At 41.7% G+C, this 24803-nt stretch overlaps 1 protein-coding gene across 1 annotated transcript; it reads right to left on the bottom strand.

Annotated features, from left to right (window-relative positions):
* Positions 1–15510: 15510 nt before the first annotated feature.
* Positions 15511–18048, bottom strand: LOC110339318 (homeobox protein ceh-28-like). Its single transcript, XM_040734559.1, has 2 exons — positions 17342–18048; positions 15511–16907 (listed from the first exon to the last, which is right to left on the bottom strand). Exons 1-2 carry the CDS (start codon positions 17999–18001, stop codon positions 16827–16829), a joined length of 741 nt encoding a protein of 246 aa, XP_040590493.1. The 5' UTR covers positions 18002–18048; the 3' UTR covers positions 15511–16826.
* Between the last annotated feature and the right edge of the window lie 6755 nt (positions 18049–24803).

The following is a 24803-nucleotide window of genomic DNA, read 5'->3' as shown; positions in this document are numbered from 1 at the left end:
CACAATACCAGGCTCCTTTTTTTTAGACACGGCTTCTCCTTGTAGCGCTAGCTGTCCTGTGTCTCACTGTATACTCCAGGTTGGCCTCAACATCAAAGAGATCTGCTTTCCTCTGCCTCCTTTGGGTTTGAAGTAAAGGACTGCCCGTCAAACACTTTGGTCAACTCTTATGGATGTAGTAGGGCTGGCTAAGTCTTACAACAGTCTGACTGTGCCTCTTTTCATTCATGATGTTACCAGCACCAAGCTCAATTTCATGGGCAATCTACATACTCCCTATGGTCCCCCAGGTCAATGGATGTGCCAAGGACCCATTTGTCCCAATACCCTGTACATGGTCTTCAAGGTACAGGCCTGATGCTGGCTTCTCTGCTTGTAGATTGGCCATTCAATGAATGGGTATAGTACACAGTAAGTGATGCATTTTTGTGAGAGACTGAACTGCTTTCAGTCCATCCATGGGATCCCTCAGCTTGTGTCCCAGGTGTTTTGACACTTGCCCCTGCCGTGATATGGAAGGAACATGTGACCTTTGACTTGTTCTGGAAGCCTGTGTGAGGATAGACCTCAGTTTAATTGGTCAACTACCAGGAAATTTTCTTGAAATTCACAGAGGATTAAAATGAACTACAATAGGGCATTATTACAAAATTAGCATACCTGTGCTTGGTAAGGCAGTGACACAACTCTTTTTCAGCTTTGTTGGCAATCCTGGTATAAATTTACATTACTATGTGAAATATAAACAGAGGATAATATACATATATACATTCATATACATATATATACATATATATATATATATATTTTATGAGACAGGGTTTCTCTGTATTGTTTTGGAGGCTGTCGGTCCAGCCGGGCCTCGAACTCACAGAGATCCGCCTGCCTCTGCCTCCCGAGTGCTGGGATTAAAGGCGTGCGCCACCACCACCCGGCTGAGGTTAAAATATATTTATGACATATTTTATTACAATCAATTTTAAAAACACAAGCATCCAGGCTGAGATGGCACATACTTTTAGTCCAGGATGTGGGAAGGAGAGGCAGGAGTTTCCCTGTGAGTGTGAGGGCAACATGGACTACAGAGAAATTCCAGGATGGCCATGACTACACAGATAATTTCTCGTGTGTGTTTAGTTATTTCTATTTGTGTATGTGTTCTGGACATATTCATTTTAGGCCCCACATTTGGAGGCAATATACAACATGTGTATGTTGCTATTGCCCTTCCATCATGAAGGACTGTAAAAACAGGTTTGGTACCCACATTTGGTGGCAAATCCTTTCCTAGCAAAGACATCTCCCAGAATTTCTTTACGTAGCCCTGGCTATACTAGAACTCACTTTCTAAACCAAGTTGGCCTTAAACTCACAGCTGCCCTTCCCTCAGCCTCCCAAGTATTGTGTTTAATGGATTGGCAAGATTCTTTTCACTGGGCATTGGGATTTAAGAGCAAGATTACTTGGAGAGTAGCTTGCTTAGTCACAAATCCTGATATTAAAGTCATGAGCTACCACACACAGCTTAAGACACTTTTTATCACTGGTTCATTTCCCATTATATGTGTGTTTCTGTGTGTCTGGCTCACGTGTGTGGAGGCCCATAGGCTAGAAAATGTTTTCAGATTCCCTGGAGTTATATATACAGACATGTGTGGCATCCCAGAAAAAAGTGCTAGGAACCAAATTACAAGCTTCAAGGTCTACAAGCCAACTGTTCTTTTATTCCGTGAATGAGTTTTTTTTTTGCCAGTACATGTGTGTGTACAACATGGACATGTTTAAGGTGCTGGAGACCAGATGATGGAGACCAGATGATGGAGACCAGATGATGGAGACCAGATGATGGAGACCAGATGATGGAGACCAGATGATGGACTCAGACACCCAGAGACTGGGTCAGCCAGCTGCTGGGAGCTCCGAACTGAAGTACCCTTCCATGATAAAGAAAGGAGTTTTCTGACTCACTGAGCCATCTCTCCTGCCCCACAGAATGCAATCTTACAGACTGCAATCTCTACTACTGGTATTTTTTTCGGTTTTTATGACAGGGTTTCTCTGTTTACCTTTTGAGCCTGTCCTGGCATTCACTCTAAAGACTAGATAGTCCAAGAAATAGTACAGATGCCCCCTCCTCTGCCTTCCAGGTTCTGGGATTAAAGGTGTGTGCCACCCCCATCCTGCCTATTCCCTTCATTTTTCAAGTGTTGATGTTTTGAAATGTAAAGTAGTAACGTACACTTTAAATTTTCTCCAAGACCATTTTATTTAATGGAAAATGATCAGTGATGAAAAGTTAGTTCTGAAAATTTTACATTAACACAGGCCTTTAGCATACATCTAGAATTGCAGTACTCAGGAAGCAGGAGACAAATCGCCAGAACCTGGGAGACCTAGCCTGGGATAATAAGAAAACACTATATAATTATTTCATATACCTAGAAATTTGACCCAATTTAGTTGGAAAATAAACCCTGACCCAGGTAGCAATCGCACACACCTTTAAATCCAGCACTCAGGAAGCAGAGGCCGGGAGATCTCAGTCAGTTCAAGACCAACCTTGTCTGCATAGTGTGTTCAATGACAGAGAAACAGTGTCTCAAAAAACCAGACACAAAAAAGAAATAAAGTGAAAGCAAAGAGAAAAAAAAACCCACGTTGAATTTTTTCATTTTTTAAATTCTTCTCTCATCTGCATCCTCACTGCAGCTGCCTCTCCCTCCTCTCCTCCTTGTCCATTCTCCCCACCTCACTTCTGTTTCTGATCCTCTCCTCCTCTATTTACCTGCAGAAAAGAGCTGGTCTCCCAGTGACAACAACCATACTTGGTGTTACAAAATCCTATGAGACTGGCCACATGCACTCTTATCATGGCTGTGTGAGGAAACACCCCTAGTAGAAAGGGGTCCCCAAAAGCAAGCAAATGAGTCCAAGGCACCACCACTCCCACAGCTAGAAGTCCCACAAAATACCAAGTAACACAACCATAACACATATTCAGAGGACTTATTCATTGTTGTCTTGTCTGGCATCTGGGTGAAGATGCCAGATCCCATGAAACTGGAGTTATAGGGAGCTCTGAGCAATGTGAGTGCTTGGAATTGCACTCAGGTGCTTTAGAAGAGCAGCCACTGCTCTTAACTTCTAAGCCATCTCTCCATGCCCTGACTTATTGAGTTCTATATAAGTCATGGATTGTCAGTTCAGTCTCTGTGAGCCCTGGTTATTTCATTCTAGGGGCCATGTTCTTATGCTGTCCTAGACCCCTCTGGCTGCTACAATCATCTGTCCCTAGTCCCCAGGATTTACACGTGGAATTTTTTTCCTATTGCTGTCCAAACTCTGTTACCAATTAGAATCCCAACAATCAGGTGACAAAAGCAAGCAGTTCCCAGAAAATTCAGTGCAAGCCTTGGAAACATAGAGTTAGTCCCAGTGTCCAAAAAAGAAAGGAATTCATCTGAGTGCTGTGTCTTCATTCTGGGAGGATGTGAGAGGATTGTTAGCCCCACTATCTAAAGAGAAAATAAACCTTCAGGTATAGCACACTTCAGTTCGCAGATACACAATCTCTAACGCTTGACTGAGGTGCTGAACTCTATGTATCAGCACCAGGATGTGACCTGAGGTCCTTAGGAACTAGGAGGAGCCATTCACCCAATACCTCAGATTCTGCAATATCCTGGCTCTTGTCTGCAAGGCTACATCTTCATAGATGTACCAATTCTTGTCCTGAACCAAGGGTTCTCATTATACTGATACGTGGGATGGGGTGTGGTAATGGTGTGCCACCAGGTCTATGAGAGTGACGGAGTCTTAGGAATAGCTCCTCAGGAGATGGACCTGAGCTTTGAGCATCCTTTGGGCCTCAGGCTGCACCTTCAGCTTCTGTTTACTCAGCTTTGGCTTCAGTAGCTACAGGTTGGCAGCAGCTCTGCTGTGGACATTGTCCATCCACAACCTCTTCTTGGGGACGTGCAGTGTACCCTCACAAGCCTGATCACCATGAGGAAAGTTTCCAAGCTAGAGATGAGTTGATAATGGAATTCATTCTCCCTGATGTGCTGAGATTCTCAGAATCTTCATTGACAGAAACACTGAGAGAAAGGCATCCTCTGAATGCCCAGGCTGAGAGATATTCTGGTGTCAGGATGTAAGTCCTAGTCTGAGTCTGCCAAAGTGTCCAGATCCTCAAAACTAGATTTTCAGAGATGCTCAGAATTTCAGTATGAGTATCAATATTTTACATATTTTTTCCTTGGGCTTCAGCTTTGATGTGTACTGGATGAAGCTTCCACTAAAGCAACACATTCAGTCACTGCTGGGTCAGTCTGGGGTTCACCTACTCTGCATTGACAGTTGTCTGCAACACTAGCTGGGTGTTGAGCATCTAGCAGGTCCTCATTTGGACTATACTTTGCACCTGTCCTGCATGACCAATGGAGGGAAAGTTCCAGACTGGAGTTCAGATTGAGGAAACAGCCTCCAGAGTATCTGCCTGGGGATATGAACTCTATACATTGTCAAGGTAAGAACACATAGATGGTCCCAAGAATAGGTTAACCCATAAACTTCTTTAGATTTCACACTTATCATCTCTGGCTGTACTTCTGGAACATTCCGGGAATTTTTTCCATTTGTATTTACAGTATTGGTTGTTCAATCTGATACAGAAAGAGAAAAAAAGATGTGGTAGAAAGACCTGTGTACATAGGTGAGCATGCTGGATGGAAATCCAGGTTCTGGCGACTATCGCCAAACACAGATGTGTGGGGCTCTAGATACATAAAATAGGTGGGACAGTGGGATGGACATGGATGCACACCAGAGAGCCTAGGAGGTTGGAAATGGATAGAGCAGCTCCATCATCTCTAGGAGGTTGGAAATGGATAGAGCAGCTCCATCATCTCCAGGCTATGCTCATCAAGGATTAGCAGCATTCTGCTTCCTGAGGCTGCAAGTTTTCTAAACAGTGGAATAAACATACAAACAACTCCTAGGTTAATAAATGTTTGTCAGTCCAGGAAGGCTGGCAATAGAAAGGAAGCTCATGCAGAGAATAAAAATCCAAGGTGTCTTCATTTTCTGGTGTTTCTGTCCCGATTAAGGAGTGAAGGGAACCTGGGGTAGGTAATCCCAGGTGTCTCCGCCTGTGTCTCATCGTTAACACAGGAGCTTTGCTCTCCCATATTGACTAGATGAATCCTGGATTTGAAACTCTCCAATTCCCTGACATTAAATATCTTCTCCTTCAATAACTTTCTCAGCCTCTCCATCTTCTATGCCCTTAGATGCTGCAGACGCTGCCACAATGTGGCCCGAACACATTGGATCCATATAGGGACATCTTTCTTTATTGGACAGTTGTACGAATGCTTGTTTCTTAGGGAGCATATAAAGTTACAGGGGCGTGGCCAAAGCATGGGACTCCTACAGGAGTAGTCTTGGTTCCTCTGTCCAGAAGTAAATTGGCCCCCAGTTGCTACTGTCTTTTCCAGGATATGTGATACAACACCACTTTTTGCTCATTGGTCTTTCATACTCTTCCTATTGCTGTCAGCCAGTCTTACTTTGTAAACATTTTGCTTCCTTGGCTTACTTGTTTCTTCTTACTTTTTTGTTTGCCTGCATCCTGGCTGTCTTCTTTCTGTTATTTATTGATTTCCTCTTCTTTGTGTTTCATTAAGACAGGATTTCTCTATATAGCTAATGTTGTCCTATAGTTCACTCTATAGATATGACTGATTTCTAAAGCCTCCTTGGTGCTGAGATTGACCACCCCATCTTGATGGCAAAGGGCCTGCTCAGCCTTAGATTTCCTGTCTGTACTCCTTCAGCGATGGTGAAACCACACCTTCCATCTACCTGAGTCATATACAGCCTCATTCTGGTACCCAAAATCCATGGATTCCCAAATACCAAGAGTTGCCCACAATCTCCTGAAAATAATTTAGTCATAAGCCTGAAGTTGGCTTAGTTTCTGTTCACATATTTTCCCTAGGCTATATGGGTATGCAGTAGACAGGGATGGTGTCTTTTTGTGAAGAACTAACTTCCCCTTAATCAATACCAAGTAAACCTCACTTTGCTTCCAGGGTCCAAACTTCTCCAGCTGTAGAAATACAGAATCGGTAACTGACCATTTGGCTGCTCAGGAGGTCTGTGTCATGGAAAACATCTGTTTACTGGGCCTGGTTCTAGGAAGCATTCTTATCATGGACAGATAATTTAAATTAACTACTAAATAAAATGAAAATTTAACCATGCAAGGCCAGATGAAACTCATGAATAGAGCACTAATCTGCTAATTTTCGTTCCTGGCATCAACCAGTAACATTGGGTGATCAAGAAGAAAATTACAGGAAATGAATTGAAAATGAAATGGAATTATTACTGCATGTCTTCTGTTGTGTATATCATCAGAAGCCTGCCAGGGCCCACATATAAGGAAAAAGAAAGCGTGTGGGAACTGAATTTCTCCTTCCATCCTATGAATCATGAAAATAAAATTCAGGTCCTCAGGCTTGATAAGAGTGACTTTGATTGTGCCATCTCCCAAGATTCAGAGAATTTGACAGATCATCACTCCAAGAAGAATAGAGACTGATACCAGGTTTCTAATTTGAACTACAATTTTAAATATAAAAAGCATGTAGAAGCCTCCAAACAAAAGTTCTTCATAATTAAGAGCCAGATCTTTGAATCCTTTCTGTAGTTAGGCCCATTTAATACCGCTACTCACCAGGTTGGAACAGCATTAGTGTATTGCCTTGGATTTGGAGACAGAAGGATTGGGTCTTAAAGGAAAGCCCTGACTACACAACAGCTCCAAGAACTTCCTGATTTGCAGGATACCCTGTCACAAAAGGAAAGAATCAAGAAACAGACAAAAATTTCTATGTATCTAGGTGTTCAAAGGATAATAACAATCATACACTCTTAGTGATATCAAAAGCTACATAGGAGCAAAACCCAGGGGCACAGACATGCAATCCCAGGTACTTGGGATGCTACACCAGGAGAACTGCATGTTCCAGCAACCCTGTGCGACAGAGTGTCTTTGAAGTCAACTAAGGACATGTGACCATACCTTTTCATTTGAAAAAAAGAGGGTATGGAGACAATAAGCTTATATGAACATGTCTGTGACTCAATCTCCACTTTTGAGGAGAAAAAGAAAAAGAGGAAAGAAGACAGCAAAGGGTTGCGTTATCAAAGGAAGTTATGACTAGAGGCAAATGAGCACAAATGTCTGGTGTGTGTGGAGATGGAACTTCAGGTCTCAACCTTGCTCTCATGAGTGCACCATAAGCCTCAGAGACACAACTAGTCCAAGAAGAGTGTTTATACTTTGAAAATTACATTTCTTCTCATGTGAGGCAAAGTTGTGGCATCAAAACTTGATGAAAGAGGATTGGAACAAGTATTCCTTCCACCACCATGTCAACCCCAAATAACACACAGAGACTCTATTAGTTACAATGCTGTTGACCAATGTGTGTGGCTTCTCAGCCGGGCGGTGGTAGCGCACGCCTTTAATCCCAGCACTCGGGAGGCAGAGGCAGGCGGATCTCTGTGAGTTCGAGGCCGGGCTGGACCAATAGCCTCCTAAACAATACAGAGAAACCCTGTCTCGTAAAAACCAAAAAAAAAAATTAATCCAATGTGTGTGGCTTCTCATTGGCTCATTGTGTCTCAAGTATTAACCCATGACTTTAATATATTTTTGTATAAGGTCTTATCTTAAAGAAGATGCCGGCCTCATGAATCCTCTCTTTCCAGGATCACATGGGGACTTCTCAACTCTTGAACACATTTTCCAGAATCCTTCTCAACTCCTATTCCCACCGATCTTGCTTCCCTATAGGCCAAAAGAGCTTTATAAGACAAACATATACATAGAAGACCATCCCCCCATAATATTCTCTTTTCTGTCTAAAAAAAAGAAAGTTTTTAACTTTAACACAGTCAAATCACATAGAACAGTTATCAAGTAAGACCTATACTTACAAAATTTATTAGTTTTTAACTTCTATCCTACCTCTGTGAGTCTAAAGTCTTATATGTAGCTTATCTTTTCTCATAACTAAGGAAAACTATTTTTTTAACTATCTGTCTTCAACTCTATCAAAGACCACAGAAGGATAATATATAAACAGTAGAATTGACAGAGACATCTTGGTAACTGTACATTCACATGAAGAAGTTCCTCTGTGAGTTGGAGCATCCATCTTCAGCCACAATGTGTCTGGCAGAGTTCTCAGCAAAGCAGAACATTTTTTTTCATTTTTTAATTTAAATTAGAAACAAGCTTGCTTCACATGTCAATCCCAGCTCCTTCTCCCTCCCCTTCTCCCCTGCACCCTCATCAGGTCCCCCAGCAAAGCAGGAAATTTAATCTGTCTGCCTGCATTGGCAGTTTCTCACTCATTATTTGTGTCCTGCAGATTCTTCCATGTACCATCAAGTTCACCAGTCACTTTCCTGTGCGCCCTGAATGTCCAGTCTATCAAACAGTAAAGGTAAGAGCAGTTTCTTGACCAAATGGCTAATCTTGCTATGTTGAAAGCAAACTCCATAATGAGTTTCTTTGATGCCCATCTTCCTCTCAGACATAATTGATGTGCCAGGATACTTGTGTGTCACTATCGTGAAAAACCCTAAATCATTTAAATGCCATATCTTCTTTAGGTCTTTGCTTGTAAACAAAAATTTATAAACAGTATTTGGGAATGTGCATTGCTCTCTCCAAACTACTTCCTGATGTTAGGGAGCACTGTTTTAGGGATCCTAAGAAGACCAAGAAATCCTGGCTGTATTGGTCTGTAAATGTATATATAGTCTCAGCTGTTTAGGGATGTTGGATCACCTGGGTCAGTGCTTCAGGGGTTCTTGCTTCATCAAAACAAATAACTATGGAAGGAATACACAGCTTTTAATTTTCTGTGGAAACACAAGCAAAAACTCTTTTCTCAAGTAACCTGTCCTTATATTTAAATTAAAAGTCAAAGCACTTTTAAAATATATAAGTTGGGTTAATTTAGCAGCATTTATAATCAAGTGTATTTTAGCAGTTGTTGTTCCTTCTTTAGCAACTGAACAACTGAAAGACAACACAATAGCATACAGTATCCAGACTCTGTATATTTTCCACATTTATGTGGCCTTTATTACTTAATATCTTTTAATTTCACTTTGTATTTTTCAAAGACAGGGTTTCTCTATGTACTTTGGCTACCCTTAAACTCCCTCTATATACACTAGGCTGGCCTTGAAATCACAGAGATCCGGTTGCCTCTGCCTCCTGAGTGCTGGGATTAAAGGCATGTGCCACGACACCCAACTTCTCTCTCTGTCTTTGTCTCTCTGTCTCTGTCTCTCTCTCTCCACTATTGTGTTTCTTTTTCTCCCCCAAGCCTACATATATTTTAAAAATACTATAAACCTTTTAGAAGTTTTACTTCCTCTGAATCTACCTCTACTGCAACTCTTTATGTTTTCCTGGCCACGTGTCTTTTATCTGCTAAAGAACATTGCCAAAGTTAAAGCAGCAGCTGCTTTAGCCACTGGATTTCTAACATGGTGGGCTTAATTTTACTGCCACAACTGGAATAGCAAATCTCTGCACATCTCTAACAAAACAGAACCCACCCAAGAAAAAGCTGCTACCAAGAAGCTGTGCTTGCCTCTGTTCATTTGTTTCTAAAATCCTGTTTAACTTTTTGTTAGATTTACGTGGAAATTCTTGCAACCAACCTTGGGCACCTTTATGTAATGAGCATTCTTTCTTCTAGCCTGCTTCCAGAGCTGTGTCAACCCCAAATAATACACACAGACCCTATTAGTTACAATGCTGTTGACCAATGTCCAGGGCTTCTCATTTGTCTTAAGTATTGACCCATGACTACTAGTACATTTCTCTATAAGTTCTACTCTTACCAAGGATGCAAGCCTCATATGTACTGTCTTCCTGGGATCCCATGGGGATTCTCTACTCTTGACTGTGTTTCCCAGAATCCTTCTCAACTCTGAATCCCACCTATCTTTCTTCCCTATTGGCCAACAGTGTTGTATTTATCAACCAATAAGACAAACACATACACAGAAGAATTTCCCCCTCAGTAGACTAGTGGCCAATCTTTTTCTATGACTTCCTTTACCTACTAATCTGTTTTGGCATACACATCAAAGTAATTATTATCTTTTGAGAAAGAGTATTTTATACTTTATAGTGTATATTTTAATACCCTTTACATAGGGTTTATTTTTATCCTAAGACACAAAAGGCAGGAGCAGTAGGATCTCTTGTATTCCATGCAACCTTTGCCTCAATGACACATTCCAGGCTAGATGGAGCTACACAGAAAAAACTCCCTAAGTACTCAATATGCATTAATGGATGTATATATTATACATATAAGTATTTTTCCTATTCTTTCCACTCCTTATCCACTTTGTAGCCATTCAACTTCTGTTTCTTTTCTCTTTCATAAAATTAAATAGGTGAATACATGAAGAAATGCTACCTCATACATACAGAATATAATATGGAGTCTATTTAAGCCTACTATTTTTGACATGATTAATGGACTACACCAGTCTCTGATTATTTTACCCAGCTGTGGAAACTGTGAGAGTCTGCTAATAGTAATGCATGCATTTAATCCCAGCACATCAGAGGCAATGGTAGGCAGATCTCTGAGGTCAAAGCCTGCCCAGCTTTGGGTTCCATGACACTCCAGGATCTGCAGAGAAATTTTGTCTCAGAGTGGGAAATTCATTACTTGATCTGTTAATATCAGCAGCAGCTTTTCCAGAGGAACTAGGTTCAATTCCCAGGACCCAATATGCACTTCAAACTCTCAGTAACACTAGCTCCATATGATCAGACAAACTTGCCCAGGCATACACACAAACAAACTTCAATGAACATAAAAATAAATCACTAGCCGGTGATTGGTTGTACATGCCTTTAATCCCAGCACTCAGGAGGCAGAGGCAGCTGGATCTCTGTGAGTTCCAAGCTAGACTGGTCTACATAGCAAGTTCCAGGACAGGCTCTAAAGCAATACAGAGAAACCCTGTATCCAAAAACAAAACAACAACAACAAAAAAGAGTTTTAAAAATGTGTAATGCAGCTGGAGGAATAGAAGTAAATGTGTAAGGAACACAAAAAATCCTGATGGTTCACAAAATTGAACTTAGCGTCTGTTCTTTATTCTATGGCTGATTCTCTGTCTGGGATGAATAGACATTTGTGTGTTGTTTTTCTCCAGGAAAAGTTTTGTCACAAATCAAGATCTCTCAGTGGGGTATTATTTACCACATACAACAAAACATTATGAAATGAACTGCAGAAGCAAGCCTCCCGATCAGACCTGGTGACACACACAGCTTTAATGCTACCACTGGGGAGGTAGAGGAAGATGGATCTCTGTGAGTCCTGGGACGGCTTGTTCTGACAAAAGAGTTCAAGTACAAACAGGAATACAAAAGGAATAATGGTTTAAAAATGAATAAAGGAAAGAAAAGTAGATTTTATTTTGAAATTTAAAAATGAAGTACAGAGCTAAAGGGATATTGTCAAAACATGGAACACAAATAACTGAGCAAATATTTTGGACAGTATTAAACAGGCGTGCATGGTGGATAACTGCTTTAGTCCCAGAGCTCAGGAGGTAGAGAAAGCAGAATGTTTGTGACAGTCAACACAGGCTGATGTACAAAAATATCTCTAGGACAGCCAGGTCTGTTTGTAGAGAGTCTTTGTCTCAAAAAATAAAAAATAAAAAACAAGTAATAGGATGGGCAATGATGGTTCTCAACTTTAGTTGCAGCACTCAACAGGCAGAGGCAGGGACATCTCTGAGTTTGAGGCCATCCTGTAGCACCAAGGGGGTCCAATGACAGCTAGGACATTTATACAGAAAAACATTATCTCAAATGAGGAAATAGGAAATAAATAAATAAATAAATGAAAGAAGGAAGGAAGAAAAGAAAGAAATTTGAATAAGAGCACATTTTTTAAATTGGTAGAAGAAAATATTTTATATCTTATGTAATTAACATATGATCTAATAATAGGCAATGAATTTTTAAAATTGTATGAAACAGTCTCACTATGTGGACCACTCAGACCTGAAACTAGTACAGATTAGCCTGCCTCAATCTGCAAAATCCTGGGATGAATGGATTGCATTTTAAAGCCCAGATTAAAAAGAGTTTTAAACAATTAAGTACGTTCCTGGGAATGTGTCTGCCTTGAGTGGATGGGGGTGCTAAGGCTACAGAAGGGTTTTAGAGCCATTTTTGCTTGTTTTGCTCAAAAAGTACTGCATTTAATGAAAAAGATGACTGAAACTATGGGATATCTTTACAGCACATAAGCTACCAAAAGAAGTTCACATAGCCAGGCGTTGGTGGCACACGGCTTTAATCCCAGCACTCAGGAGGCAGATGCAGGCTGATCTTTGTGAGTTCAAGGCCAGGCTGGTCTACAGAGTGAGTTTCAGGGCAGCCTTCAAGCAATACAGAGAAACCCTGTCTCTAAAAAAAACCAAAAGAAAGAAGGAGCAGGAGCAGGAGGAGGAGGTTGAGGAGGAGGAGGAGGAAGATGAGGAGGAGGAGGAGGAGGAGGAGAAGGACCAGGAGGAAGAGCAACAGAAGAAGAAGTTCACATTTACCCAGACATTTATAACAGACCTATAATCTCAACACTCAGGAAGCAGGAGGAATAAGGCGGGCCAGCCTAGGCAGCATATGGAAACACTGGTTCAACTCAATATATATGTATATTATTATTATCTTATAGATCACCAAAATGGAAAATATTGATCTAAGAAAAGAAAACTCCCAGAGGAACTTCTAACTCCTGTCCAACACTCAGGAGCTATTATACCAGCATTAATGGGACAAAAGTAGTGAGTTTTAAAAAAATGTTCATCCATCATTGTCGAAAGATTATTAGAACAAGTGCAAATAAAAAAAAAACCAAAGGATCCTGGTTGGGTGGAAGCTTCTGTTTGTTACCCCTACACTTTGAAAGGAGGAGTGACAAGAACTCAAAGGTAGCCCCACCCACAGAAAAGAAAAAATTCATCAAAACTCAGCCAGGGCACAATGAAATCATCAGGTAAAAATTGTCTAAACTGCAGTGAACCGCTGACTCTACCCATAGACCAAAACAAGAATATGACCTTTAGTACTAAAGACAAAGGGGCACCCAATCCCTTAGGCCCACAATGCCCCGGCCCTTGACTGCATGGTCACCTGTTCCTTGCAATGGAGTTTATTTGGGGATAAGACCAAGAGTTCTTGTTCCAGGAGTGAGAGTAGCTGTGTGGAATCAGGAAGTAACTCCGAGTCTAGGAGTCCCCTGAACACACTTAGACATGGGATTTAGAGGAATGGAGCTGGGTCTGACCTGAATGCCTTCTCCCTGAGAACTGGTTTGCAAAGTATTGACAGGTGCCATGCAAGCTGCCGAGGGAGAAAAGCAGTCAACAGTCCTACTCAGAGGTGAAATCACTGATCATAGCAATACTCAGCTTTTATTTTTATTTTATTTTATTGGTTTTTCGAGACAGGGTTTCTCTGTGGCTTTGGAGGCTGTCCTGGAACTCGCTTGGTAGTCCAGGTTGGTCTCGAACTTACAGAGATCCGCCTGCCTCTGCCTCCCGAGTGCTGGGGTTAAAGGCGTGCGCCACCAACGCCCGGCAATACTCAGCTTTTAAATACTCCTTCCTGTAACACGGTTCTCACTCATGGGTTCTGGCCTTTTGTGTGTGGGGGGGTCAAATGACAATTTGATGGGAGTCAACTAAGACCATCAGAAAACAAAGGTATTTATGTTATAATTCAAGACAGTAGCAAATTGACACTTATGAAGCAGCAACAAAATGAGTTTTATGGTTGGGGTTCTCCAAAACATGAGAAATGGTAACAGTATTGCAGCGTTAGGAAGGCTGAGAACCACTGTTCCAGATGGAAACCTTCTATCCTGAGGGAAACTCATGGCAGAGAATGTGAAACGGGAGGTGAGACAGCAGGATGCCCACCGGGAATTAGAAAGGGAGGTGACCAGAGTGGGAGTGCATGACTTTCATCACAACACGAAGACCATTTCTGTTGAGTTTGAGGCTCTCCTGCCTGACATAGCCTATTCCCGGGCAGCCAGAGCTATACAGTGAGAGCCTGTATACATACATGCTCCCTGGAAGAAGCAGGAAATACCTGAGAACCAGGAAAGTACACTGTTGTGGAATATTTGTTTAACTGTGTAAAGATGTCTTTCACAGGTTTAAGTATCCAGTTCCAGGCATGTCAGAGATGTACAGTGAGACTCTGTCTCACAAAACAAGGGGGAGAGATGAATGGAAGAGTTGGGTATTTGAAGGAGAGGTGAAAGTTCCAAGCCTGTAGATATGTTGCAGTTTTATTTGTCTGCCTAGGGCACTTATTTGATTAGTCTAATAAAAAGGTGAACAGCCAATAGCAAGGGAGGAGGTATAGCTAGGGCAGGGAGAATATGTAGTAGTAGGAGATTAGGCTCTGAAGAACAAAGATAAACATGTTTCAGAAGTGGAGGAAATGCAGAAGTTAAAAAAGCCCCAAAAGCAAAACACAGATGAACAGAGACAGGTTAAATGAAGAGAGTTGTTGGAACAAGCATAAGCTAAAGCCAAGCATTCATAATTAATAATAAGTCTGTGTGTCTTTATCTGTGAGCTGATTGGTCTCACAAAGAAAATTGCAGCTACAGGACATTCTCCAACTTGTCATGAACTATCTGTGGGCTATGCAGTGCGCTCCAGGTTTTCAGCTGTCATGAGCTAGGCTTAGGCGACATAACTATCTTTGGGATTTGAGTGATTTGTGCTCCTCTAAGAAAACCTTTCACCCATACTTTGATGCACATCCCCAAGAGAAATCATTGTCAAATCAGCCTAGCCTTTGGTGATTCCTGTACTTTAGTCATCTCCCCCTACCTAGGGTGAGGAAACATTTGTTCACATCTCCTCAGGAATAGTTGTCACATAACACAATCATGGCACACATCCCAATGGATGCAACTGTGACTCTTAAATCTTAGGTGAACCAAACAGTCATAATTGGGTGTAAGGTCTGGGAAATAGGAGGGAATTGTTGCCTGGGTACTGTAAACCTAACTATTACCTGAAGCTGCTGAGTTCATGAACCCTAAGAGAATGAATTGCTGCCACTTTCCTAAACCAGTAGAATGACTAACTGCAATTTAAATCTTTATACTCCCCAAAAAGTTTAGCATTTACCTCTCAATCATTTTGAAACAAATAGAGACCACTACAGAAAAAGTCAGATATGAAGTAATCATATAGTATCCAGCTACAACTGACCCATCTATAACACAAGTCCTGCTCCCAAGGTCCAGGGAACATTGCAGCCTGAGACCATTAGTGAATGCCACAGTGTTCAAAATGTAGATAAAAAGGGACCATGGAGTGCCCAGCTCAATAAATATATGACACACATTTAAAACATAGAATTGAATTTAATGGCACATTTCTGTGATTAATAAAATTCAACAAAATACAATATACTATACACAATAAAAACCAGCCAGGACAAGATTTAGCAATTATATAATCTATGAAACCCCAATTCGGAATGACATGACATTAACCTCTTGAGGAAGCCCACAAATGGGGACTTGGTAGAACTCTGCCCAATATGATCAGCAAGAAAATCACCTATTCCCAGCCACTTAACTGCTGGTCCTAGAAATCCAAGACCTTATTTACATGGTCTCCAAATAAAATTGGAACATTAACGGCCAAAGGTTAACAATGAATGGAGCAGAGTTATAAAAGCAGCCAATAACCACATGAAGGAGGCTAAGTGCATGAATAAAAGCCAGGACTTCACCTGGGGATTCTCAGTTCTAAAAAGGTAACAACCCCCAACACTCATATAAAGATAGAGAAATGTCCTGAGCCCACCTTTTTACTATGCCACCTCTAATTTTTGTAGCAATGTCTTCCCAAAAACCAAACAGTTCCTAGAAATAGTCTCTGGGTGAGTGGGCCTCGACAAAGTAAGGGAACAGCACACTTGGGAAATAATACGTTATCTAGGGAGATGTTGATTCTCTAGAGGCCGTAAACCAAGAAGTAGTCAGGAAATGCAGGTTGCTGTGAGTATCATCTCCATGCAGGACGTTGGCTGTGGCTGCAGCCTTCACCTTTGGTGGTAGCTTGAAGCTGCAGCTGAATCTGCTAGGGGAAGAGGTACAAGAGCTTTGGCTCATACTGGATTTTATCACTGGAGCTGACTCTGTTGTGTCTTGAAATGTTACTGATTGAACTAGGTCTGTAGGTTTTCTTGATAGAAATGGACCAGTGGTTCCTGTATTGGGGTCTTGGCCAACTAGTCCCATATGCTGAATTTCCCCCAGAGCCTGATCAAGATGAGGGAATCGCTGAGGCAATTATTAGAGGTGTTGGTTTCAGGAAGATAGCTAACTACTGATAGGCCTGATCACTCAGGACCATCAGTGACAGGGACATTGATGGAGACATGAACACTTGTTCTCATGCACTGACAGCTGACTTCTCCTCCTTGATTCCATGGCAATTTGAGATGTTCTTGTGGATGTTCCTAAATCACACCTGGTAGAAAATAGGGAAAGCGGCATCGCACACTGCTCTGTGCCCAGATGTGATGCTTCCAGGCTGTGGTTGAGTTGGGGAATGGAGCCCAAATGGATTTGCCTGGAGACTTGGACTCTACATTGGCAGAGACAAGGACAGATATGTTACCATGGCGATTGTTTGACCGAGAAGCAGCTTTAGAGTTTCTCGGGCTGTCCTTCTTGAGCAGTCTGTGACTTCTTCAGTTTGTACCTTGCACGATGGTTCTTAAACCAGTTCTGGAAAGACAAAGAAGATGTTAGAAGAAGACTGGTGTGCCTAGTTGAACATGCTGTATGGAAACCGTCTCTAGCAACTACCCACATAAACACAGATGTCTTGGGGCTTAGAAAGAAGACTGGAAGGTAGAATGCTTTATGATCTGACATAAAAGGACTAGGGAATCCTTAGCTAGGATGTTTGGGGTTTTACAACGGTCCCTTATGTCTGGGTCCCTGACACTCTGCCAAAATGATAATGTAGCTCCATAATGGTACCCAGATTGAAAAAGAATAACCAGGCACAACAATGGATACACATAGGTCCACTATCCACAGTTGTCCCATGCTGCTCCAAGCACTGAGGAATCACTAAGGGTCAATGGGACTCTGATAATTGTACAGGTACCACAGCTAGTTTTGCTTAGTGAGTAAGGGACAAGAGCAATACAGACCTTGATCTCTTGCTCGGTCACACCAACCATTAGTGCCAGTTCCTTGCGTTGATCAAAGCTTGGGTTCATGCATTGATCAAAATGTTCTTGGAGGAGTAGCTTTTGTTCCTTGGTGTACACAGTGCGTTCCTTCCGTTGCTTCCTTGGAACTGCATTGCAAACTTGCTTGTCACCATATTGATAGGAAGGAAACATAGAGCCTAAGGAACACTTGCAAGCAGAATTCACTGAGGAGCTTGAGAGCATCTGGTGATTAGGGTGTGTTGACCTGGTTCCCAATGTTGGGCTACCTTGATGTACAGGGAGTCTTGGTTCTGGTGGTGGTACTGAGGTCAATTGTGGACAGAGGCTACTTTTAGAATCTAACAGCCATTTAAAAGTTGTTTGTAGTAGCTCTTCTTGAAGACTTTGTGATTTTTGAAGACTCTGTTTGCTTACATGGGATGGATGATTGGAGGGGCTTGGTTGCATTGGAGCTCCTGAGTGCTTTAGGGGACTTTGAGACATATGCAGACTTGATTTCTTTTCAGGATCATCAGGCACCTGGACACCTGTTTCCAAGTGTGCATTTGAAGACACTTGTAAATCTGGATGCAATTGGTGCCCTAAGTTTCTTGAACTGACTGGATCTTTCTGGAGACCCAGTGGATGGGGAAGCATACTAGGGTGTGATCCTACTGAAGTGCTGTACTCTACTGGGCAACCTAGGAGAAAGAAAATAGAAGAGTTCCATAATCCTCAGGTTTCACTCAAGTCTTCCCAGCATTTGCAAATTTGTTCCAAACTTGCTGTGCACCAGGGATGGTACATTTTCTCTCTGCCTGTCATACTGTTTCCTCAGGCTCTAAGTTTTCTAAACAGTGGAATAAACATACAAACAGCTCTTGTGTTAATAAGACTGTCAGCCCAGGGAGGCTGGTAATGAAGAGGAATCTCACCCAGATTATAGACATCCCAGTCCTTCTGTTCTTTTCTTGGTACACTCTGTCTTTAACCAAGGAGTAAAGGGACCATGGGGCAGGAAATCACAGGTGTCTCTACCTAAAGTTCACCGTTAACACAGGAGCCTTTTGGCCAGTTCACTCTGGATGTCAGCAGTCTCTCCCATAATGACTAGATTCTCCCAAATGAGGGAAGCTCTACTTCAAAAACTTGACCTTAAAATGTCTTATCTATCCATCCCTACCAGTCTCTTCACCCATTATCCTCTCATATCCAGCAGACCCTCCCACATTGTGGCCCCAGCCCTGAGGATCCACTTGAGGACTTCTTTTTATATTGGGCAGAAAACTAAATGCCAGACTCCTAAGGACTTAAAAACTAACAGGACCTTGGCCACAACAAGGGACTGGTGCCCTCTTTGGACTGCAGTCCAGGAGTAAACTGGCCTCCCCTTGCTGCTGTCCTGATCAGGAGGTTTGACTCTTCTTAGCTTGCTTCCCAGGGATCTTCTGCTTTCCTCCCTATTGCTGTCATTCCCTCTTTCTTTCTCCCTTCCTTGCTTTCCTACTTTCTCTTGTTAGGTCTCTCATTTTTCCTTGCTTGCTGGCTAGCTTATTGCTTTCCTACTTTCTTCATTTATTTTTCTTTGTTTAACTGACACATGTGCTTTCTATATAGCACCTGTTGGCTCATTTCTCTCTCTACAGATTAGGCTGAATTCAAACTCAGAGATTACACATTCTCTCTAACGTTGTGATGAGATTGGAAACCCCATTTTGATATTGGAGAGAGTGATCAGCCTTACATCTTCCCTTCTTGTTTGTCACACGTTCAACAATGGAGACAACACCCAGTCATTCTACCTGAGTCACCTAGAGCCTCACTTTGGTCCCACAATTATATGATTTACCAAGTACACACAGTTGCCCCCAATCTCCTGCCTAGTGCTAAAGGCATAGGCCTGATGGTGGCTAAATGGGTTTTCAGTAGACAAGGTTGTTCTCTTTGAGTCAGGAACTAAATGGAATTTAATCAGTACCAAAGAAACATCAGTTTGCTTCCCAATGTCCGGCCACTCAAAGCTGTATAAATAGGTAACATCCATCTGACCCTTTACTTGTTCAGGAAGTCTGTCTCAGGGACGGCCCCTGTTTACTGGGCCAAGTTCCAGGATGCTTTCTGGATAGCTACAGGTAATTTAATTTACATTCTAAATTGAATGCAAATTTAACCAAGCAGGCACAGGTGAAGCTCATGCGAGGTTTACAGAGTCACAATTGAGTGAAAGTGAACAAGTTACAAATTGTTTGCCTTTACCTGTTCAGCCAATTTTTGTGATACACAGGAGAGTTATTACTGGCTTTTGAGAAAAATATTGTATATAATATATTTTAATAACCTTGGCATAGGGTCTAATTTTCATCGTAAACCACAAAAGGCAGGGCCAGTGGGATCTGTTTGACTTTCTGGTTACACATATGTACACAACACTTTCTAGGACAGCTGGAACTACACAGAAAAAATGTCCCTAAATACTTAAGTGTGCATTTATGAATACACACACACACACACATACAATTTCATATTCTTTCCACTCCCCACCTCTTCCCAAGTTGTGGCTATGCATCCTCAAGGTTTTCTCTTTCATAAAAATAGATAAATAGGTAAGTATGAATTAATGCAACATATATACACACATAAAATAATATAGAATGTATTTAAGTAAACTATTGACTACTCTATACTGTGGTAAATTTTTCCAGTTTATCAACCTGTAAGGGCCAGGTGATAGTGATCCATGTCTCTATTGTAAACACTCTGGAGGCAGAGGTAGGCTGATCTCTGGGTTTTAAGCCAGTCTTGTATGAGAGTGAGTTCCAGGATATTCTGGGATACACAGAGAAACTCTGTCTCTGGGGAGGGGAAACAATATTTGGTCTGTGAAGAGCACCAACTGCTCTTGCAGAGGACCTGAGTTCAATCCCAGCACCCAAAATTAATCCCACAACTGTTAATAACTGTAGTTCCTCTGGTCAGGCACCATCACCCAGACATACACACAAGCAGAATACCAATGCACATAAAATAAATCTTTTAAAAACAGGTAAAAATAAACCTGGAAGGAATCTTAACAAAATTCATGGTTCACAAAATTGAACTCCAGGTGTTTCAGTTATTTTTTTTTTTTCAGTCATTGGTTCTGTATCTGGGGTGAGAAGATATTTGTTGCATCTCTACAGAAAAAGTTTTGTCACAGAGCATGAACTGACAGTGAAGAAATATCTATAAAACACATCAGGAAAAATCTAAATGAGCCACAAGGACAAGCATCCCTAAGAGGGTGTGGCAACATGTAGCCTTAATGCTTACACTTGGGACACAGAGGCAGGTGTATCTCTCAGTTCTAGGACAGCCTGGATTACCAGGCTGTTCAACCGGGTCTATGAGAACACAAAGAATGCCTATCCCCCCCCCCCCAAAATATACCTACACCATATTTAGCAATAATGTCAATACAAATTAAAACTACTTCGAGGTTTTATGTTACCCAGTAAGAGTAGCTAAGATCAATAAAACAAGGAAATCTCATGCTGGTAAAGATGTGGGCTAAGAGGAACACTTCTTGTTTGGGGGAGAGTAAATTGATCCAGCCACTATAGAAACAATGTGGATATTCCTGAAAAGATGACATAACATAGCTTGTGTTACAGGCTCACAAGGCTTAACTTTATTAACAGTCTCAGGATGTCACTGTGCAAGCAGATGTTCCACACCACACACACACCACACACACACACACACACACACACACACACACACACACACACACACACACCCATGCAATGACAACCAAAAGCCTATGAATGTGAAAAAGATCAAGATCAAGCGGTGGTATAAGGGAGGGATTTTGAGAGAGGAAAGGAAATTGGGGGATGATATTATTATAATCTAGAAAGTAAGAGAAAAAATATCCAGGAGTTGAGCTGTAGCACAGTGGTAACACATATGGATTGGACACATAATACCCAGTGTTCAGTGGGTATTATGTTTCAGCCTTCTGAAATGAACAAAGAAAAACACCACTTGGAAGTGTGCATAATGAAAGTGCAGCATTAGAAATGACTACAGAGGGGCCGAGTGTTGGAGCCCCAGAGACCTTTAAGTTGTAGCAGAACTAAGTGGCAGTTTGAATTGAAACAATTTGAATTGAAAAGTTATTATGAACAAACTGGTCATGCATACATTGGTTCCTGGAACAGGCTAAACATAAGGTGTTCTATAAGAAATATTTCCTCCTGTACCTGGGCCCGGTACTTTCCACTGCCCCTGTCCTAATCCCCTGCCCTGCCTAAACTGCTTTATAAAAATGAAACCTTGCTAGCTAATAAACGAAGCCTTGACGCAACTCAGACTGACTCTTTCTTTACGCGCTTGGCTTCCACTTCTCTCTCCCCCCTGTTTGACTCCTACAGGTGACACCCACTCGAGACCTACTAAATAACCTGGCCTGCTGGACGGGTCAGCCGAGAGATGCCTCAGAGGCTAAGAGCACTGGCTGCTCTTCTAGAGGTCCTGAGTTCAATTCCCAGCCACACCATGACAACTCAAAAACCACCTATAATGAGGTCTAGTGCCTTCGTCTGGTTCCAAGCATAAATGCAGGAAGAACACTGGGTAAACGAATAAAAAGATAAATAAATCTAAAATAAGAAAGGGCTGCAGAAAGATGGGTACAAGGAAGGCAGGAAGAGATTAGATGGGATGAAGGAACCAAGAGGAAGAGGAGGCACAGGGGAAGAATCTGTCCTGACTAAATATGAAAATACCATATGGAGTGGCTGTAGACATGGCTCAGGGGTAAACAGCACTGAATGCTCTTCCAGAGAACACGGGTTCAATTCCTAGAATCTACATGGCAACTCATGTCTGGCTGTAACTTCAGTTCCAGGGTATCTGACACCTTCACACCAATGCACATAAAATAAATTTAAGCAAATAAAAGAAGAAAAGAAACTACCATAATGAAAATATTACTTTGTATTCTTGTATTGAAACAACCTGTGACTATATAGCCCTTTCTGTCTTGGAGATATCTATGTACACAGGCTGTCCTTGAACTCAGAGATCTTTGTGCCTCTGCCTCCCAAATCCTGAAATTAAAGCTGAGACCACACCCAGATCTTTTTTTCAGTAACTCACTAATTCCAACTAGGCTGTCTATATGTTAATGGTATACACTAAATTATTATGAACATAGTTTAACCATAAAATAATGTCATAGGGTATATGAAGGACATTAGTGGACATATGACACTATATAGAAAGATTCTGTAAAACCAAATATAGTTTTCTATGGTGTACTACTGGGTAAATAAAGGCAGTTGAAAGCAGGAGGATTAGGAGTTCAAGGTCACCCTCAGTTTCAGAGTGAGTTTGTGGCACATGAGACCTTTCAAAAGAAAGCAAATGAAAAAAAAGAACTCACTCATATATGGATTTTAGACATGGATCAGGGCAGTGCCAGCCTACAATCCCACTGCCAGAGAGTCTGGAAAACAGAACCTTAATCCAGTGACTGATGGAACTAGAGCCAGACACCCACAACTAAACACTGAACTGAACTGGCATCCAGTGACAGAGAGGGAGGACTGATGAGCAAAGGGGTCAAGACTGGGCTAGTTTAACCCACAGAAACAGATAACCTGAACAACAGGGAGATCTTAGACCCCAGACTGATGTCTGGGAGGCCAGCATGGGACTGATCCAGACCCCCTGAATATGGGTGTCTGTGAGAAGGCCTAGGCAATCTATGGGGCTTTGGGTAGTAGATCAGTATTTATCCCTAGCATACAAGTGAACTTTGGGTGCCCATCCCACAATGAGGGATGCTGACTCAGCCTGGACTCTTTGGGGAGGGCCTAGGACCTGCCATGAATGAAATGACAGACTGTGGAGATTCCCCATGCAGTGCCTCACCCTCCCTGGGGAATGGAGTGGGGATTGGGTAGGGGGCTGGGGAGCCTGGTGAGGGGCTGAGGGGGAGGGGAGGGAGCCGGAGCTGGGATTGACATGTGAAGCAAGGTTGTTTCTAATTTACATAAAAAAGAAAAAAATATTTTAAAAGGAAAAACCATATAATCTAATGCAATAATAAAACATGTCATTAAAATAAAATGTTTATTATGAATACAAAATCCCACCTCCACATCTGTCTGCAGGCCAGAAGAGGGCACCAGATCTCATTATATATGGTTGTGAACCACCATGTGGTTGCTGGGAATTGAACTCAGGACCTCTAGAAGAGCAGTCAGTGCTCTTAACCTCTGAGCCATCTCTCCAGCCCTGAAGTGTTTATTTTTTATTAGTTTCTTTTTTATTGTTTGCTGAAAAATGCAGAGTCATTTCTACAAATGCAAGAATAAATACTTTAAATTGTGTAGTTTTTAAAAGAGTAGCTACTTAGCTGGGCAGTGGTGTCTTTAATACCAGCATTTGGGAGACAGAGGAACACAGATCGCCCTGAGATTGAGGCCAGCCTGGTCTACATAGTGAACTCCAGGACAGCCATGGCTACACAGAGAAACCCTGTCTTGATAAACAAAACAAAACAAAAATTAACTACTTGGTGGGATATTTGAGACAGTCTCATGGGGTTCCACCTCAAACTTAACTATATGAGGAGCATGAACCTTAAATTTCTGAATTCTCAGGTCTCTGCTGCCCAACCTCTGGGGTTACTCTTATACTATACCACATATATGACACAGGACTTAGAAGATGGAACCAGGACTGACCTGGAAGCCTCCTCCCTAAAATCTGGTTTTCAAAGGATTGAAAATTCTCTGCATGTTGTCCAGGGAGAAAAGCAATCCACAGTGCTACCCAGCTGTAAAGATACCGAGCAAAACAAGGCTCAGCTGTTATGTTATGTTACCTCTATCAGGGTTCTCAATCTGTGGGTTGTGGTCTTTTGGGGTGGTCAAAAACAATTTTACAGGCATTAACCAAGACCATGAGAAAATGAGATTATGAATCATAACAGTATCAAATCTACAAGGTATAAAGTAGCAACCGAAATAATTAGTGTTGGGGGGTCATCACAATATGAGCAACAGTATTAAAGGTTCACATCATTAGTGAGGTTGAGAACCACTGAGCTAGAAAAAAACCTCCTAATATGTGGGAAATCATGACAAAGAATGTTAAGAGAGATGAGATAACAGGATTTAAACAAGGAGTTAAAAGAAAGTGACAACCGTGTTGGTGCATGACTTTAATCCCAACAATCAAGACAGATTTCTGTTCAGTTTGAGGCTCTCCTGGTTCACATATCTACTTCCATGCCAGTCAGACCTATACAGACATAACCTGTCTCAAAAAACAAAGCAAAACAAACAAACAAGCAAAAAAACCCACAAAAAATGAGGGGAGAAGGGAATTGAACAGTAGGATATTTGAAAAAGGTGAAAGTTGCAAGCCTGTCGGCAAGTTCTGTGAGCTCAGTAAACAGACATCTCAG

The sequence above is a fragment of the Mesocricetus auratus genome, unplaced genomic scaffold (assembly GCF_017639785.1).
Source record: "Mesocricetus auratus isolate SY011 unplaced genomic scaffold, BCM_Maur_2.0 Super-Scaffold_100038, whole genome shotgun sequence".
NCBI lineage: Eukaryota > Metazoa > Chordata > Mammalia > Rodentia > Cricetidae > Mesocricetus > Mesocricetus auratus.
Note: the sequence above shows the minus strand (reverse complement) of the source record. Positions and strands in the feature narration are given on the sequence as shown.

What these genes read in the sequence shown, in the direction of transcription:
- LOC110339318 (XM_040734559.1), bottom strand. Translation starts at nt 18,001, where the DNA reads ATGCTTCCCCATCCACTGGGTCTCCAGAAAGATCCAGTCAGTTCAAGA. An exon ending in TGACCGAGCAAGAGATCAAG is followed by an intron (nt 16,908 to 17,341) that starts GTCTGTATTGCT and finishes TTGTCTTTCCAG; the next exon opens with AACTGGTTTAAGAACCATCG.